This window comes from Python bivittatus, unplaced genomic scaffold (assembly GCF_059951505.1).
Source record: "Python bivittatus isolate LINGU-HERP-01145 unplaced genomic scaffold, Pbiv_v1 ctg000840_np1212, whole genome shotgun sequence".
Classification (NCBI taxonomy): domain Eukaryota; kingdom Metazoa; phylum Chordata; class Lepidosauria; order Squamata; family Pythonidae; genus Python; species Python bivittatus.
The window spans coordinates 46484927-46504832 of NW_028277113.1; the positions used below are offsets into that span (position 1 = coordinate 46484927).

General features: G+C 34.7%; 1 protein-coding gene across 5 annotated transcripts in view; it reads right to left on the minus strand.

Annotated features, from left to right (window-relative positions):
• ASPH (aspartate beta-hydroxylase) overlaps positions 1-19906 on the minus strand; it is a 118399-nt gene that overhangs the window by 61228 nt on the left and 37265 nt on the right. For 3 of the 5 annotated variants that reach the window (XM_088130759.1, XM_088130761.1, XM_088130760.1), the window contains 6 exons: positions 18220-18264; positions 10153-10242; positions 5715-5789; positions 1854-2021; positions 942-998; positions 265-318 (listed from right to left, as the gene is read on the minus strand). In XM_088130759.1, coding sequence (XP_087986885.1) covers positions 265-318; positions 942-998; positions 1854-2021; positions 5715-5789; positions 10153-10242; positions 18220-18264 — 489 coding nt within the window. The remainder of the gene's footprint in view (positions 1-264; positions 319-941; positions 999-1853; positions 2022-5714; positions 5790-10152; positions 10243-18219; positions 18265-19906) is intronic. The other 2 variants (XM_088130762.1, XM_007421873.4) reach the window with 1 other exon arrangement.

Genomic DNA, 19906 nt, shown 5'->3' on the forward strand with positions numbered 1-19906 from the left:
CTCTAAATTCAGGAAGAAGTATTAACCCCAGCCTCCTAGCTAGAAGAAGTAGATTTAACCTTTTTCTGTCAGCACCATCTTTTGTGACCAAAAACAAGCAAGATACTCATTATGCTAGGTCATTTAAATAGAAAAGTCAGACTATACAATTAAAGGAAGTAAAAAGAAAACTTTTTCTTGACAAATCTATTATGTATACTCTTATAATTTGTTGTTACAAATCATGTTCCTTAAAGATGTTATATGAATATAAATCAGACATACCTGGGATTTCTGGCTCATATGTGCCTTCTTCCACATGAGAATCTTTGTTTGAAACTGAAAATTAGGAATGCCATATTATATTAATAAAACCCAATAATATACTGCCAGGACAGGAGATGCTAAATGTTGCTGCTGCCAATCTCTAGTTAAAAGTCAAAGAATTCAGGGAAATAAGGTAATGAGAAAGAAATATGTGTTTGATACAGATATAGTAATGTTTATAGTATATCCAATGAAATTAGTGAGACAAAACATGACTAATCCATATTGGAGCAGAACTTATATGAGTCCAGTTTCCTGGAAGAAAATATTCCACAAACACTTATATAGTTATATTGAATTGTCCGGTGCACTAGTACTCACAGTATCAATTCCATGTATGTGAGATTCGAGCACTGACAAATCTTGCATGGACAGCCCATGTGTGTGTGCCTTTTCCTAGTCTATTAATTAACCTTTTCTCAGTCATAAATTTCACTTAAAATAACATAAAAGTAAATTGATTTTAAGTTGTAATTAAGTTGTTGAAACTTTTATCAAAACTTTAGATGAATGTATTCACTTTTTCTCAATATGAAACTTTTCACTGAATGTGTTGAATACAATTTGCGGTTCACATCTGCATTCATTACTATGTCACTCTGTGCCACTACAAAGCAGTTATGAAAGACAGATACCATCAGTGTCAGCATCATCTACTTCATGATCTCCGGGCTGGTAGGGACTTGCAGGTTCTGAAAGTAAAAGGTTTCTTTTTAAATACATACAAAGATTACAGAAAATACTGCCAAATTTCAGATTTACTAAATTAAACTCTAGGCACAGACAATATACTGGTGTTAGAATTCAAGGATTGTGAATGAGTCTTAGAACTATGCAAGTTTTCTTGCAATCCTTCTTTTCTTGCACTCTCATGTCTTTATCTAAGTGTAAAATCAATTCAAGCATGAGTTTAAACCTGTGCAAGGGCCCTCCTGGCCACTGCTGCCACCTGCTCTTTGAGCAGTAGCTGCGAGTCCAGAAGGACCCCCAAGATGTGCACCAGTCTTGAATGGGGAAGCACAGCCCCATCCACGACCAAGGATGGTAACATCCCTCACCCTGGGGGTCCAAACAGCCCCAGCCAGTCTTGTTAGGATTGAACCGAAGTCTGTTTTGCCTCATCCAGACTCAATATATGCTAATATATACGGTGTGTGTGTGTGTGTGTGTGTGTGTGTACATATGTATGTATGAGAGCCAGTTTGGTGTAGTGGTTAAAGGTGCTGGGCTAGCTGGGTGACTTTGGGCCACTCACTCTCTCTTAGCCTTAGAAAGAAGGTACCGGCAAGCCATTTCTGAAAAAATATTGCCCAAAACAATTGTTCCTCTAGTTGCCAGGGGTCAAGACTGACTTAAAGGCATAAATAATTTAATTAAACAATTTAACAACAGTAAATAATTATAGAGAAAACTATACCATAGACAGCATCAGAAAGGTCTAAGTGAACAACTACAATGAACACAATGCCTCCCTAAATTGGTTCAGAAAATTAAATGCTACATAGTTATCTGAGAAATATATTTGCTTTTCTTTACAACTGAGATACCTTCTTGGATAGAGCTTGATCTTTCTGGTATTTCAGGCATTTTATCTTCTATTTCTTCATCATAACTCTGCTTTGTTGTGGGTTCTTCAGATGCTTCATTATTGTCTTCTTTTTCTTCCTCTTCCTGAAAATCTGTTTCTTCATGGTCTTCATCTATTTCACCTTTTTCTTAAAATTTTGAAAAATATTAGAGAAGAAAGATTTTGAAATCCAATAAACAGCCTCAATTTCATTGTCAAACATCCATTTAAAAGAGAGAAACAGATTGCATCTTTCCTATTTTAATAGCATATACAGTGGTACTTAAAAGTTTGTGAACCCTTTTGAATTTTCAATATTTCTGCATAAATATGACCTAAAACATGATCTGTTCTCCACACAAGTCCCAACACTAGATAAGGAGAACCCAATTAAACAAATGAATCAAAAACATTTACACTTGTTCATTGATTTATTGAGGAAAATGATCCAAAGCCACACATTCAGGTGTTTCAATCAATGGGATAATAATCAGGGGTGAATGTGACAGGTCCTACGTTATTTAAACAACAGAACTCTGGATATTCACAATCAAAGTGGCCTTTGCAACAGATATGCAGAAGTGTGTTATGGCTCAAACAAGAGAGATTTCTGAGGACCTTCAAAAAAAAAGCTGTTGATGCTCACCAGCTGGAAAAGGTTACAAAACTATTTCCAAAGAGTTTGGACTCCACCAGTCCATTGTCAGGCAGATCATGTAAAAACGGAGGCAATTCAACACCATTGTTACCCTCCCCAGGAGTGGTTGACCAATGAAGATCACACCAAGAGCAATACTTTGTGAGGTCTCAAACAACCCCAGGGTAATGTCTCAGGAACTAAAGGCCTCTCTTGCATTGGCAAATGTCAGTGTTCGTGAGACTACCATCAGGAGAACGCTGAAAAACAATGGTGTGCATGGTAGGGTTACAAGGAGAAAGCTACTACTCTCCCCAAAACACACTGCTGCCTGTCTAGAGTTTGCGAAAGACCATGTGGGTAGGCCAGAAGGCTATCGGAAGAATCTTCTGTAGATGGATGAGGGAAAAATAGAACTTTTTGGCTTGAATGAAAAGTATTACAATGGGGCCAAAAAGTATTTAGTCAGCCACCAATTGTGCAAGTTCTCCCACTTAAAAAGATGAGAGAGGCCTGTAATTTTCATCATAGGTATACCTCAACTATGAGAGACAAAATGGGGAAAAAAATCCAGAAAATCACATTGTCTGATTTTTAAAGAATTTATTTGCAAATCATGGTGGGAAATAAGTATTTGGTCAATATCAAAAGTTCATCTCAATACTTTGTTATATATCCTTTGTTGGCAATGACAGAGGTCGAACGTTTTCTGTAAGTCTTCACAAGGTTTTCACACACTGTTGCTGGTATTTTAGCCCATTCCTCCATGCAGATCTACTCTAGAGCAGTGATGTTTTGGGGCTGTCGCTGGGCAACACGGACTTTCAACTCCCTCCAAAGGTTTTCCATGGGGTTGAGATCTGGAGACTGGCTAGGCCACTCCAGGACCTTGAAACACTTCTTACGAAGCCACTCCTTCGCTGCCCGGGCGGTGTGTTTGGGATCATTGTCATGCTGAAAGACCCAGCCACATTTCATCTTCAATGCCCTTGCTGATGGAAGGAGGTGTTCACTGAAAATCTCACGATACATGGCCCCATTCATTCTTTCCTTTACATGGATCAGTCGTCCTGGTCCCTTTGCAGAAAAGCAGCCCCAAAGCATGATGTTTCCACCCCCATGCTTCACAGTAGGTATGGTGTTCTTTGGATGCAACTCAGCATTCTCTCTCCTCCAAACACAACAAGTTGAGACCAAAAGGTTCTACTTTGGTTTCATCTGACCATATGACATTCTCCCAATCCTCTTCTGGATCATCCAAATGCTCTCTAGCAAACTTCAGACGGGCCCGGACATGTACTGGCTTAAGCAGGGGGACACATCTGGCATTGCAGGATTTGAGTCCCTGGAGGCATAGTGTGTTACTGATGGTAGCCTTTGTTACTTTGGTCCCAGCTCTCTGCAGGTCATTCACTAGGTCCCCATGTGGTTCTGGGATTTTTGCTCACCATTCTTGTGATCATTTTGACCCCCACAGGGTGAGATCTTGCATGGAGCCCCAGATCGAGGGAGATTATCCATGGTCTTGTATGTCTTCCATTTTCTAATTATTGCTCCCACAGTTGATTTCTTCACACCAAGCTGCTTGCCTATTGCAGATTCAGTCTTCCCAGCCTGGTGCAGGTCTACAATTTTGTTTCTGATGTCCTTCAACAGCTCTTTGGTCTTGGCCATAGTGGAGTTTGGAGTGTGGCTGTTTGAGGTTGTGGACAGGTGTCTTTTATACTGATAACAAGGTCAAACAGGTGCCATTACTACAGGTAACGAGTGGAGGACAGAGGAGCCTCTTAAAGAAGTAGTTACAGGTCTGTGAGAGCCAGACATCTTGCTTGTTTGTAGGTGACCAAATACTTATTTTCCACCATGATTTGCAAATAAATTCTTTAAAAATCAGACAATGTGATTTTCTGGATTTTTTCCCCTCATTTTGTCTCTCATAGTTGAGGTATACCTATGATGAAAATTACAGGCCTCTCTCATCTTTTTAAGTGGGAGAACTTGCACAATTGGTGGCTGACTAAATACTTTTTTGCCCCACTGTATGTTTGGCAAAAAGTAAACACTGCATTCTAGCAGAAGAACTTTATCCCATCTGTGAAACGTGGTGGCAGCATCATGATTTCGGCCTGCTTTGCTGCCTCTGGACCAGGACGGCTTGCCATCATTGATGGAACTAGGAATTCTGAATTGTACCAGCAAGTTCTACAGGAAAATGTCAGGGTATCCTTCTGTGAACTGAAGCTCAAGAGAAAGTGGGTCATGCAGCAAGACAATGACCCAAAATACACAAGCTGTATGACCAAAGAATGGTTAAAGCAGAACAAAGTTAATGTTTTGGAATGGCCAAGTCCAAGTCCTGATCTTAATCCTACAGAAATGTTGTGGAAGGACCTGAAGTGGGCAGTTCATGAGAGGAAGCCCACCAACACCCTTGAGTTGAAGCTGTTCTGTAAGGAGGAATGGGCTAAAATTCCTCCAAGCTGATATGCAGGACTAAGCAACAGTTATCAGAAATGTTTAGTTCAGTTACTAAAAACAAACGTTCACATACTTTTTGCTACACACAAATATGTAGCTTTGGACCATTTTTCAATAAATAAATGAACAAGTATAATGTTTTTGACTCATTTGTTTAATTGGGTTCTCTTTATCTAGTTTTAGGACCTATGTGGAGAACAGATCACATTTTAGGTTGTATTTATGCAAAAGTACTGAAAATTCAAAAGAGTTCATAAACCTTTAAGCACCACTGTACATTTTTGTGTATACCTTTCTTTAACCTGAGTTTTTTTACAAAATTAATAATTGCATTTCAAAGTCTGGAAAAAGGGTGAATTTTGACATATTAGTGTACTATTCATTCATTCATTCACATTGGGTAAGTTCACAGCATAATGCAAACTCATTTTTCATTTGGCCTAATCTTATTTTCATAGAAATCAATGGATCATAACAATGTTTACGCATGTTTAGACAAACATTTACTCTTATCATGGGAAAGTTCTATATGCTGTGCAAAAACAGGTGGAGTAGCCACCACAACATTTTTCCATCTCAGAAATAAATGGTTGTCAATAATAACAGAGGAATAAACAATAAGTTGTGGTACAAACTATCTACATAGATCAAAATAGTGTTAGGCTATTTTTTTTTAAAGGAAGAATCCATACATTTTAAAAAATTTGATCTAGGGTACATTCATACCGAGTTGTGAGTCAAGAACTTCATGTAGTAAGGTCTCAATTTCATCTTCTGGTTCTGTTTTAACATGTATATGTTCTGCATAAGTTTAGAAAATATATCAACAATTACTGGAAAGAATAAATGGAACTTGAAATAACTGAAAGTGGAAAAATAATACTTAGGGAAAAATTAATGTGTTTTACTTTCAAATAGTTTGTAACTGTCAGACTTTCCCAACTACATAACCCATGTTTTACTTTGGTATTTCAGGTGTTCTCTTTCCACTTCATTCTACTATTTTTTAAAAGTTCTTGCAAATTTTGTAGTAAACCTAATGCCTCTTCAAATTATCTGATAAAACTAAAAACTGACACATATGAAATACTTGAGTTCGAAACAACACCACAACTTCTTGTTTGGATTTTTCAATCACTATATCTGCTTAAACGTATCCCAGGGCCTGTTTTTTCATTTGTGTGAGAAAAGGGAGAATAAAACATATAAGGTCCGTTTTCATAAGAGATAAATTTTAAAATGTAAAATAGCAAAGATTTTAAAATGTAAAATAACGAAGGGCCATTAGATATTAACTGTACCCTTCACGTTTATAAAACAGCTTCATACACACAATTTCTAAAATATTTTTTTTCCAGATAGAACATTCCTTTTTTTTATATACAGTATATATAATTTTATTAAGATTTTAATTACAATAGTAAAATGTAATACAAACTTAAAGAAAGAGGAATAGAGTGAAAAGTGCAAAGGAAAAAAGAATGTAGAAAATATAAAGAAAAAAAAGAAAGAAAAGTAAGAATATAGTAAAGTAAGAGAAAAGAAATATATAAAGAAGTTATTTTCAACCTTCATTACAAGTATAAATAATTTTTGCAACTCTTCAGCCAGACAGAAAATTCCTTATAGTCAAGCAAAACAATTGTTTTATCATAGTCCTAATTTGGTACAAGTCTTAATTATTTCAGATTTGGACATCTTCGTAACACCAACTTGCAATTGTTTGTAAGGAGTTCTGCATCCTTACCTCATAATGTGGAAAGATCTAAAGGAATCTCTCACTGTACAGCATATCTACCTCTACAATCCAATCCAATCCAATCCAATCCAGTCATCCAATCCAATCCAATCTCTGTCTCTGTCCATATAAATTTCTCTATATAAATCTCTCCTTGGTTTCTGGAAAGCTTTGAAAACCTGGCTTTGGTCCTAGGCCTGGGGTTGATATTTATTATTTGTTCAATGGCCCCTGTTTTGTTTTGTTATTTTTGCTATTACATTATTTCAGTCTGGGCTGTCGGTTTGATTCAATGTTTTTAGCTGTTTTTATGTTTTCCCTAGTTTTATATACCACTCAGAGTCCACTGGAGTTGGGGGGCCAATAAATCTAAATAAATAATAACAACAATAATAATAAATATTTACTTATTTATGAATTTTATCTGACTGCCTGAAACCATCTGGATTTTAGGTGGCCTACAGAATTTACATACTACAAACAAAAGATACAAAGTCAGAATAAAAGAAGCAAAACAACTAAGAACAAGAAGCTAAAAAATTATGGAACTGCTAAAAAAAAAATGTTCCTGTATTCAATTAATTCCCAAAGGCCCTCTGATACAGCCAAATGTTACCTGCTTCTGGAAGGCCATTTGTGCTTCAGGGGACAAGCTATTCCAGGGGAGGGAACTGCTACAGAAAATGAATGCATCGTAAGTGTTCCCTGGTTATATGCCATTATATTGTTTTAGTGGAGAAAAAAGCTTTAAGTTAATGTTTGCATTTTTACAAAATTGAAAATGGGTATCATATTTAATCCCTTCCAACAAATATCTTATTTTCATAGTTTTTCTGGTATAATTAATTTTCTATTTATGGAATACTATTAACCTAAGCTAGAATGTATGTTTTGTAAAAATAACATACATTTGTGTTCATGCAAGCATTTGGCTACCAATTCATGCATTTTGCAAATGTATATATTAAACAGAAATAAAAAACTTCAGATGGAGAAAAGAGAACAACACTGATTGAACTGGGCAACTGATCTCCATCCATCCATCCATCCTATAGTATAAGCAGTTCTTCTATATTGGAATGGAATTTGCTACCTAATGTAAAAGTGTATTACTGAAATATTCATCTTAATACATTTCCAGCTTATATTTGGACATATTTAAGAATAAGCAAGCACAGCCTACAAGTGAAATGAATAATTACAGCTTATCTTTGATAAGACATCAGGCTGTAAGACCTATAGCTTTATGGGAACCTTAAGGTTTGTGAACAGGATCCAGGTTTAAAACAGTGTATCAGTATGGAGCCAAATGTAAAAATAGATCTTATATTTGCAACAAATTACCGCATCCCATGAGCACTGTAGTGAGATAGCTATGTGATGTTATGTGGATTACTATATTTTTACATGGAGGTTTCTTGAAAACTACCTAAAAATTCCAGCTAGTGCAAAATCAGTCACATCTATTCCCTGTGATTTATACTGGTTTACAATGTATTTCAAAGTCCACTTTAGTTGTTGCTTTATAAAGCTTCAAGTGGCTTTGGTCCAAGTGTTTGCTAGAATGCCATTCCTAATACAGTATGTACCAGCCTGGACATGAAAAGCTTTGGAGAGTGGCTTGCTTATTACCAGTAAGCAAGGCCTAAGAGTGATTATCCAAGTCAGAATCTTCACATGTGTAGTACCGTTGTTATGCAATTTGCTGCTTTTGGAAATGCTTCCAGCATTTTCATCTTTGCAATTTCACCGATTACTCAAGACTTCTATGTTCACCTTGGCTTTTTAATTTTAGCAAATCACTCTCTTTGTGTAATATATGTGAAACCATATCCACCACAATAGCAAATTATAAATTGGTCCTCTCCTCCATGGCAGTCCTTTGTATAAGTATCTACAATATGTACTTAACATTCAAATGGCCCCCAAAGTTGGGGTTCCTACAATATGGAGAGATGCACAGTACTCAGACAAAATCCTTCAGTTTCCATACCCCAACAATCTACAGATATTTGCTAAAAGCTTGGATTATCTCTTCTTTTTTTTCACTTGCATGTATATTTTTTAATATCATAGGAGATATACCAAGTTGCATGGTAACATTATTATATGCACAAAAATTCAGATGTACAAAAATTTAAGTGTACAAAAAACTAAATATATCACATATGAGCAGATATAAACTTTGCAATTTTTTACCCCCAGAGGTCCATAAAGCTACTTCCCTTATGGTTTTTAGAAGATCTTTTATGACAGTTGTATTTCACTAGGTTTTCAACTCTAGCTAAGTTTTAATAGTGTCCAACTTTGGAAAAGATTTATTATTACTGGATTTTTCATGATTTTGATTTATTTCTACTGTTGCTTTTATAATTTCAACCCATTGCAACACGCCTAGAGTTTTCTGGAGCTGGGTAGGCTGTGAAAGGTATAAAATAAAGAAACAGGATTATTTATTTATTTATTTTGCGGTGAGAATTATATTTGCATAATTCTTACCACAGAGTTTTTTATGATGCAGAATTTGACATCCCTGTGCTAAATATTTCACATCTGAAATAATGTGTCCTGTAGAAATACTTTTAATATTTTTAGTTTAAAATAGTTGTATTAAAAATTGCTGATTTTAACTGGATAATTGTAAAATGTATTGTAACTTGAAAAAAAACTGAATCAATATTCAAATAATGTCCCTAAAGATAAATTAAGTAAAAATAGCTACATGCTCACCATTTGTAAATTCAATTGTATAGAGCAATTTACATGTAATGTGTATGAACTTTTATATCAATATACTGAACATATATTCACATAACTTACTGAACACATAAATTACTGAAAGATATTAAGTACCTGGACATTTTTAAAAGTAATTTCAGTCTTAAAACTGTACCTATCCATGAAGTTGCCAATTTATTTTTTATTCAGGCCCTGATAAAAATGTTTTGCTATGTAGTATATCTATATTTTAGTACATTTAACTAGGATGTTCTATAGGTTCTATTTGTTATTTCAAAGCATCTATTTAAAAAAAAAACTAACATTTTTTCTGACTAGTAAAACGAATCCTATTAAAAGTTATAAATCCAAACCAAATTCCCTTATCCGTAGCTGCCAAAATTTTGCATCTGAAAGAGCTATTATCGTGTTTGACTTGCAGTTCATTTCCATGAAATATTGATTTCAATGAGAGGTATTTTGGAATCATTCCTGCAGAAATATGTAGATGAAATATCCTATGAATGCACCAATCAGAAAAGTTTTTCTTCACTGCTCTTATTTTAAAAAATTGTGTAAAAAGAAACAGCATGTTAAGTAGAAATGAATTATAATGTTGTAAGATCTGAAAAAAATCACAGCAAGTACAGAATAAATTTAGTAATTGCAGATCTCATCTTCTTGAGGTTTTGTATTGCAAGGGCTTACCTGTTTTCACATGTGGCTTTTCTGCAGATTGGATCACCTCTTCAGCACTTCTTAGCGTTGACTGTTCTGGGACAGATCTTTCCTTAAGTCCTGCATTGTTTAGTTATAAAGTTAACTTTAATCTTTACATTCAAGATTTTGATCCAGTTAGGCATCATTATTAGATGGGGACATCAAACCCAGTGGAAAGTACTTACCACCTCCAGATAACCATATGTCAGCTTCAATTTAAGTTCTAAACTATATTTTAATACAATTTTTAAAAAATAGTATAGCAACTATAGTAAATGGCCCAGAGTTGCTCTGTGGTGAGATGGGCGGTGACAAATTTGAAATATAAATAAATATAAACCATTTAAAAGAAACTGCTCTCTACGTGCATTCACTGGCTTTATTCCCAACTTCCTTTAAGCATTTTGTATACCATATTCCCAAACTGATTTGAGATATAGGTGCCCAGAATACAATAGGAAGTATTAAAAGACCACTGTCTCATGGAAATCTCTTTAAAATTATGCCTATATGTGCTTGATTTTGTGATTTCAAATACCAACAGGCAGTACTTCAGACAACTTTGAATTTGTTATTCTCAACATTTTCCAGCTCTGTAGCTCTTATCCACCGATGAACAAAGTGGGAAAGATAAAGGCATACTATAGTAGACCACTACCTGCTGGAAATAAATAGAAGAAATCCTTTGCTTCACTTAACAGAATAATTCCTGGTGTTCCTTGGAGCATTAGAGAGGATGAGTTATCTTCACACTGCATACCCAGCAGCAAGACACACAGACAAAAAGGAGCTATGTGCACAATAAAGAGAATGAATTCTGGACTGTACTTTTATAGGTTACACACAGAAAAGAGAGTAGGTAAATTTTCACCGCTCCCATATGTAAAAAGTTCCCAATGTAAGCCAGAGCATATTTTTATTTTTACTTGCTTTTATCTAAAACTGTACACAGGTAGTCCTTGCTTAATGACCACTCATTCAGCAACTGTTCAAAGTTACGACAGTGCTGAACAAGGAGACTTACAACTGGTCCTTGTAGTTGCAGCCGCTGCAGCATCCCTACGGTCATGTGATTGTGATTTGGCGCTTGGCAACCAGCTCACAATTATGATAGTCACAGCAGCCCACGGTCACATGATCATCATTTGCAACCTTCACTGCCAGCTTCCTACAAGCAAAGTCAACGGGGAAGCCAGCAGGAGATTGCATATGGTGATCACATATCTTTGTGTTTAATGACCATGCAGGATTTGCTTAACAATGCTAACTGGAATTGCTGCAACTGCCATCTAAGCCAGCAGAGTCACATGTCATGCTTTATGACTGCATCGCTTACCGACAGAGTTGCTGGTCCTAATTATCATCATTAAGCGAGGACTACTTGTATTGCCCTGACTTCTTAGATAGCCGATTTGTAACTAAATAATCTCACCCTGAGTAAAAGGGAATTGAACAATTCCTCCACCCAGGTGTTTTTATTGAATTCTGTCTTTCCAATATATATTCAGAAGCAAATGACTATCCCTAGACATTTTATGAAAACTTTATAAAGCCTTTCTCTTTCCCCAGGAATGGTATCACCACATGGCTCATGTACACTACAGGTTCTGAAGCTTTCAAGGAGGTTTCTGTGTTGTGAAATTCTTCTCTATCTACTTCTATCCTTTAACTGACTGCAAAAAATACAGTATTACAGAAAAACTAGGGTCACTTTGCTTACCATATTCTCTATTTTTGTTCCCCCTTATCTGCCTCTATTTCAACTAAGTCAATCTTTTTCATTCAAGAATATCGAAGGGTTAAACTAATTCATAAATGCATTCACCAAGAATGGACATATATACTATTTTTAAATATTTTTAAATAAATCACTAAAGGTACCTTCTCAAAATAAAAAGTAAACTATATTCCACATTCACTTCTAAGCATAGATTGCATATATGTAATTACTAATTTTTCACACGATCACATAAAATATAATAATTCATTCTTTACAAATTCATTGCATAATTTCAAAGCCATTTTGGGAAGTTTTGCCTTTATCTTCATGTTCAAAATGTTAACTAACCATCCATTTAAAGTGCTTCCAAAGTGCTGTCTATGTATTCCCACTTTATTTTTTTATAGATGTTTCTGAAATACGTTCTTTTTCTATTAGGATTTGGCTTGGTTAAAAAGCAATTCTAAAAATTCGCTAATTACTTTTTTGCACATAATGATTCCGTTCAATGGTTTTATTTAAAACTATAATACAAATACACAATTCAGCTTTCTCCCCAAATGGAATCAAATTGCTTTTCTAAGCTGCAAACGCTGGGGAAAAGTTGTACTGAAGGTGCAGCTGAAATCAGTATTTTGATCAAGTTCATGCATTCTAAATTCATTGTCATAGTCTTCTTATATTTCCATACATTGTCTTTGATGTATTTAAGTAATTCTTCATGGAAAACATTATGAAGTATGCAATCTAATGAGACTATTTATTGTGAAGAATCTCTAACAGGGAAGGCAATGTATGGCATCCCAGTTATTGCTGAAATGTAGCTTCCAGTAGCCCCAGCCAACACAGCCAATAGTGAGGGATGTTGGGAATCATCATTAAGCAACAGCTGGAATGCCATAGATGACTGGATCCATGCTTTATATAATGGATATTTGTTCACTGCACACAAATATATATATACACACACACAAACTTGACAACCAGATCCATGTTTATTTTTCCATTACACTTCTAAGACTTGATATGAAATATAGTTCTAAATTAAATACTACTTTCAAACATTTCAGCCTCTTTATTTTTAAATCAGCCTTTTGTGTGACATACTGAGTAGCAAAAATAAGATTCCACTGGATAATTGATCACAGTACAATATGAATGCACAAACTATATACAATTGGAACACTGCATGTTTATAAATTCACACATATACTAAGGCTGGATGGAAATAAGCATGTATTCTTGTTTACTCCAACAAACTCAAGAAAAATTGTATTACAGATGGAATATCTATGGTTTTCCTTTGTTCTTTTGACTGAAGCACTATTCAGACATGAAAGACAGTATTACTTTGTTTTTTTTCTTTTATCTTCTTCAGTTGCTTTAGAAAGGCTTTTTGCTAACTTCTTTATTTCTTTATCTTTGTCACTGGCTAATACTTTCATATCTTTATGATTTTTGTCTAACTCTGATTTTTGTTTTCCAGTTTTTCTATCTTGCTTAATTTTATCAGATTCTTTCTTTGATTTATCATCAATAATTTTCTTATCCTTTATATCAAAGTCCTCAATTTTTTTCTTTGTTTTCTTCTTTTCTTCTTCTTTGGCTTCTTTCTTTAATTGCTGCTTTTCTTTTGTTTTCTTGGCTGATTCTTTGATTTCTTTTTCATTATTTAAAAAAAGGAAAATGTTTATTTAAAAAAATTAAGTGACTAGGTGTTAGCATGCCAAACGCATATCCATTCCAAGTTCAAATCATAAACTCATGTTTCCACTTCAAAATAAGCTGACCACACAATATTAGTAGGAGCAGAAAAATGTACATAATTTATGGCCTATTTTTGTCTTTTGTTTACTTTTATGGAGAAGTGTCTTTTAGGGTTGCTTCACTGTCCTTGTTGATATTCTCCCTACTTAATCATTTTAAATTAAATTTTACCATATCTGTGTCTTCTTAACTGGTAGGCTTATCTTTATACAATGCTTACACAATATAATACAGGTTACACTTAATATAATAAAGGTTGTTACACTTAACAACCACAATTGGGACTGGCAACTCTGTCACTAAGCAATGCAGTCATTAAGTGAAACCTCATGTGACTGCAATGGACTTACCTCACTACCACTGTGGTCATTATGAGAATCACCTGCAGTCATTAAATGAGACATCATGTAACTGTGACTTGTGTTTTTACTGCTGGCTTTTCCCTTTACTCTGCTTGTTGGAAGCCAGCTGTGAAGCACACAAATGGCAATCACATGGGCGCAGGACACTGCAACAGTCATAAATGCCACCAGCTGTGAAGCACCCCAGTCTCAATCAAGTAACTGAAGGGACACTGAGACAGTCATAAGTGTAAGAACCAGATGTAAAGTTATTTTTTCAGCGCCATCATAACTTCAAATGGTCACTAAACAGGACAGCCATTAAGTGAGGACTACCTGTACTTTACACGAGACTACCTATGAAATTGATTCAGAACATGACCTTCTGGTTATTAAGTGTGGATTGCAAAATTATCAGATTCAAAGAACAAATGGATATTTGTTCCCTTTTTCAATTAAAAATATAGGTTATAAATTGAAAAGATCTTAATGATCTAAGAATACATTTTGTTCATGGCCATCACACTGTTCAAAATGTTCATATCCAAAACAGATTATGGGGATGGCTACCAGGTATCCCATATCTTTTAGGCTTCCAGTGAAAAATCTACTGCCATCCTAATTTTTTAAAAATACATAAATTAGGTCTCTTGAGTTTTATTGCCTGCATTAAGTTTTATAAACTTTTTTAAAAAGTCATTTCTTATATATAGTCCTATTTTAATTGTTAACTCTATTTGTAAGTTGCCTTATAGTCCAGACATACATTTCTTAAATAAATGAATGCATGAATGTTTGAACACCAAATTAAAAAGTTAAGCTGTCTAAACAGCACTATGCTAATGAATGAAATCTGAACTATTGGATAGATTTATATTTTAGTGAAATAAATACCACACTCTGGAGCAGAAATGGCATTTTTAATATATGCAGAGTGGTGCATACACTACATAACCATAATGAATTCTATGGGTCTTGGGGGTAGAACAATGGAAGGAAAACAGTGTAATAATACACTGCAGAACTTTCCCTTTCTGGAAGGTGAGGAGTGATCAGATTCAGACATTGTTAGATAAAATGGATCTTCTGGACCCATTTCAATCAAGGGTTAAACATACTTTTGGCAGTGAAAATATTTTTATAGCACCATGGTACAGCCTTTACTAGAGCATTTCTGTTCTGCAAAGCTCTATTTCATCTTCCACAGTATGTAATATTAACATATTACATATCTATATGTTACTGTTGAGTGAGACTCAGAGTAAAGTGCTGTCAGTGTTGTCATGACATATGACTCTGTAACTCCTTTTTAGTCAGGTCTAGGTAAGGCAGTGGAAACAGTACCTATTCACAATAATGACCTGAAGAAATCCAACAAATTGAAGCTAACTCTGGTGTGGTTAGTGTACGGTTTATTTATCTAGATGAGTGGTATTCAATTTGCTGTGGAAGATGTCATATTCCCTTTAAACAATCACTCAGAGGTGCTTCTAGATCCATTTTTGTCATTAGAGGCACAATAGTTCTCTATGGTAAAAAAATACTTTTTATTCTTTAAATTGATGCACCAGTTATGGCCCTGGTTGGATAGAGTAGCCTTTCCACAGTAACCTATGGCCCAGTAATTTCGTTTGATTACTGCAGTATGTTATATGTGGGCTGTCTTTGCAATTAGTCCAAAAAATTCAGGTAGGCTGAAACTAACTGAATTGTAAAACTAGTAAAACTACAGCAACACTATTGAATGGAACTGGGTAGTATAAACATATTACATCAGTCTTCTATTACTTTCACACTGAGTCCCAGTTCATTTCTCACCCCAGATTAAAGCTTTTCCTAGTCTTTTACCATTTTCTTCTGTTCTTTTATGTACACTGAGAACATCTTCAGAGGTCCTGCTCCAGTTACCCTCCTATGCTGTGGGCATAGCAGCTTACCCAAAAGCAGGTCTTTTCAGCAGCAGTAGTTTGTCTCTGGAACATACTCCTCAGTGAGGAATGCTTGGCATGAATTTTACTATTTTTTTTATGTCAAGCGAAGATGTTTTGATCATGTGTTCCTGGTTAGATACTTGTTATTTGGGCTGTTATTTTAATGTAAAAGTAATGTTTAATTACTGTTTTTATTTTGTAGAATTTTATGTGATTTTAGTCAGTTGTAAGCTACCCAAAACTTCATTTTGATGTTTCAAATTTTAAATGAATACTGCAAAGTAATCTTCCCCAATAAGGGCCCTGCAAATATAGTAGGCGTGCAACTCAATATTCCTAGCTATCATAGTATTATTATTATTATTTTGGATTAATATTTGGGTTATTTTATATATTACACTGCTAGTTTTTTAGTTTTAATTTTCTCTGTGTCATCCAGAGTCACAGCTGGGAGATGGATGGCTATATAAATTGTCCAAATAAATAAATCAATCATGGCAATGATCATGCTAGCTGGGAATTCTGTGAAGTGTAGATTCTATGCATCCATAAAGCACCAGCTGGGGAAGGTTGATGTCAAGTCTCCTTTAGGAAATATTACATTCAGCACTGGCATTAACTTCAGCAATTTAAGGTCATGATGATAGACTTTAAATGTGGTTAGTCCAACATCAAAAATATCTTCTTGAATGTATTCAACTTCAATAAGCATTATTTAATTGAACTTAATCCTGACCTAGAAAAACATTCTTGGAAATCAGTATTTTATGATAATAAAACAGGAAAAAATTGCAAATAGGTTTAAGAAAATTATTCAGGAGAGTGGGATGCACTTCTATGTTATTCAGGTTAAAATTGAACATGTTATTTTACAATTAATTAATATTGACAACACTTCTTTCTCACTGCAATCTGAGAAACTGAAAATATAAAATAATGTGTTATATAGTTAATTTGTTAGTGCTACAATGCATATCAAATCTAAATTTACTCAAATCTGGCTTCCATGTCTAGAGCACCTCAAAATACACAATATTTACTGGCAACCATGGAAGTGAGGTGGGGGTGGACACTTGACAGGAGAATGAATATTTTCTGAAAATATCCATTTTGCATAGTTTTCAAGTACTGCAGCACTTCAAAACTGGGAGTCCAGCTGAAGGAAAAATAGCCTTGAATCATGAATGTTCAGAAAAGACATAGACAAACAGAATCAAAGATCTTTTTAGATGGCTCTTCCCTCTAAGCATCCATCCAGGCCAATATTCATAGTGTCTCAAATCATTAGAATGTTGAGAATCTTACATCTGCCAAGATATTATCATCTCTTAATTTTTTCTAGTTATTTATTAAATTTGTACACTGCCTGAACTCCCAACAATTTTTGGAACTCTAGGAATGATTGAAATTAAAAGTATTAATGTCAAATGACATTATAAATAAAATATTTGTGACATCATAAAGTTTTTCCATAAAAAATCCTCAAGCTAATCTATTAAATTTTTCAAAATAATCACCATTACATCATAAATATACATATAAAACAGTTCTGAATTGTATTATCCTTTACAAGGAAAGGCTGATCACTTATCCATAAATCCCTTACCTATTTTGAGAGTATAATGCTACTCAAAGGGATTTAAAATATAAATATTTTCATTTACCATAAATAAAATGGAGAACACATCAATTCAAGTGATTAAACTGCTTGCCCAAATGTCTTGCAAGAGTAAAATTAGCAGCCAAGAGTTCATATGTCTGATAGAGGAAAAGCAGTTAAATATTTGGCAAGCAGCAGAACAACTAAATCCAAAGTCTTGATTTATATAATCAGAAAGATAATTTATAAGGATTTTATGTATACATTTGAGACTATATTTGCATGCAACTCCAGCTGCTAGATCTCAATAAAGACATCCATTTTTTCTCCAGCCAGTAAAGATATGCACTTAGAGCTTGCTTCCATATATTTATAACTCAGAACTGTTTTCGGGAGAGAGAGTTCTATTATGGAATAATGGTCAGAATGTTATGGATTAGGAATGGGAAGATTTTGCAGTATATGATGGAGGGGATAATGCCAACTATCTTGAGCTTTTGAAGCAAAAGCAGAACATAAACAGAAAAAACTGCTTGATCCTTTTGAAAAACTGTTCAGTGAAATAGGCCACATTTGTAATTTGTATGATAGCATCCAGAATTAGTAGGCATAATTATTAACAGGGCAAAAAACATGCATTACAGGCATCAATGATCAATGTGCAATAAACATTGCTAAGGCTTGGTAGCAAAGTACCTTTGACTTTAACTTTGCTCTTGATAACCCCTCCAGGTTTTACTCCTGAATTTTTAAAAATGGAAATAGGTTACAACCATTATTCTAGGAAGTTTCATATACTAATTGAAAGATAAAATTTCCATCAGAAGCATTTCACCAGAGAATGAGGCTATTTATATTCTACAATTGCATTTTCACTACTCAATAAAGCTAGGAAAAAAAACATAATACACAGGACTTGTCTAATACTTCTTTTTAACAAAGGGAACTTTGATAGCTAATAATGCAGGATAAGGAAACATCCCAATTACGATGCCAATTACTGGACAATTAGGATATTTTTATACCAGTAGACAATAGTTTGTTCATGTTACTAGACTTGGACTTTCTATTTTACTTTTCCTGGTTTTAATTACCTCTAGTTTTAACTGTACTGAGATTTAATTTGTTGCAAGCCTACTGGTTTGGATTGAAACAAGTGTTAGGGTTGAATATGTTTATAAACAAACCTTAAATAAATGCAGTTGGGGCTTTGAAATTATGACAACTACATTAGAAAAGTATACTGGACACATGAATATATGAATTGGTAATTGTTCACAGAAATCTGATTTGCAAATCATCAGTTGTGAGCAAGTATTGTATGATTCATATATAACTCACAGACATAAGTACAGCACAGAAATTGTTCTGTTCTTTAGAAGAGTTAAACAAGCTGCACATATACAAGTAACAGCTATATCACACCTACCCCATGATTCTGTACTGTTTATTCCAGTTCATTTATTTTTATTTATTTAAAAGATTTATATAACTGACCATCTTTTAATCTTATAATCTTGGATGGCTTACAAACAATAATACAATCACAAGCATAAAACCTACATAAAAACTCCTGGTGCCCCAAAACAATACACCCCTCACATCCAATAGACAGGCTTTCTGGGCTCCAGCCATATACTACCCCAATGCTTATGGGGAAAGCCAGGTTTTTTTGGAAGGCCAGGAGGGTATGGGCCTGCTAGATCTCAAGGGGAAAGGTGTTCCAAAGGACAGGGTCCACTAGCTGTAGGCAACCTAATGCCCCCATACATGCTGAAATACAACTTTTATCATGCCTAGTCAGCACTGATAATGGTAGTTGAATATGGATGTCCAAATCATCTGGAGGGTAACACACTGCTTATTCTAGATATTTAAGAGGGTCTATACAAAGGAATGCATGGAAAGGAAATGTATACAAATAAAAGCATGAATCAGTTGGCATGACCATATGGGCTGGCCCATCAAATCAGATACCATAGGCCATCTTATCCTAAATGTCCAATAAATGTTCCTACACACGGAAATATATATATATATATACAGAGAGCTGTTTCATATGTCACTGAATTGAATGTTATTTGCTTGTAAATGCTCTCCTTGTGTACCTGTGTACTCCAGACAGATATATAATGGATAACATGTAACTCCAGTGTATACCTTCAATGGTGGTGGTGGATGTCTCTTAATTGTCTGCATGTTCACAGTGGTCATAAATGCTTAGGACTCTTCAATTTTAGTTTTATAGAAAATGCATATTGCAATATGATAACTGCACAATTTAGGACAACAGTACTGTTTTTCATATGGTGGTGCCCCCCCCCATTCTGAGTGGGTCGTTCAGGATTCGGTTTTTTCAGTGGTAGCCTCATAACTTTGCAAT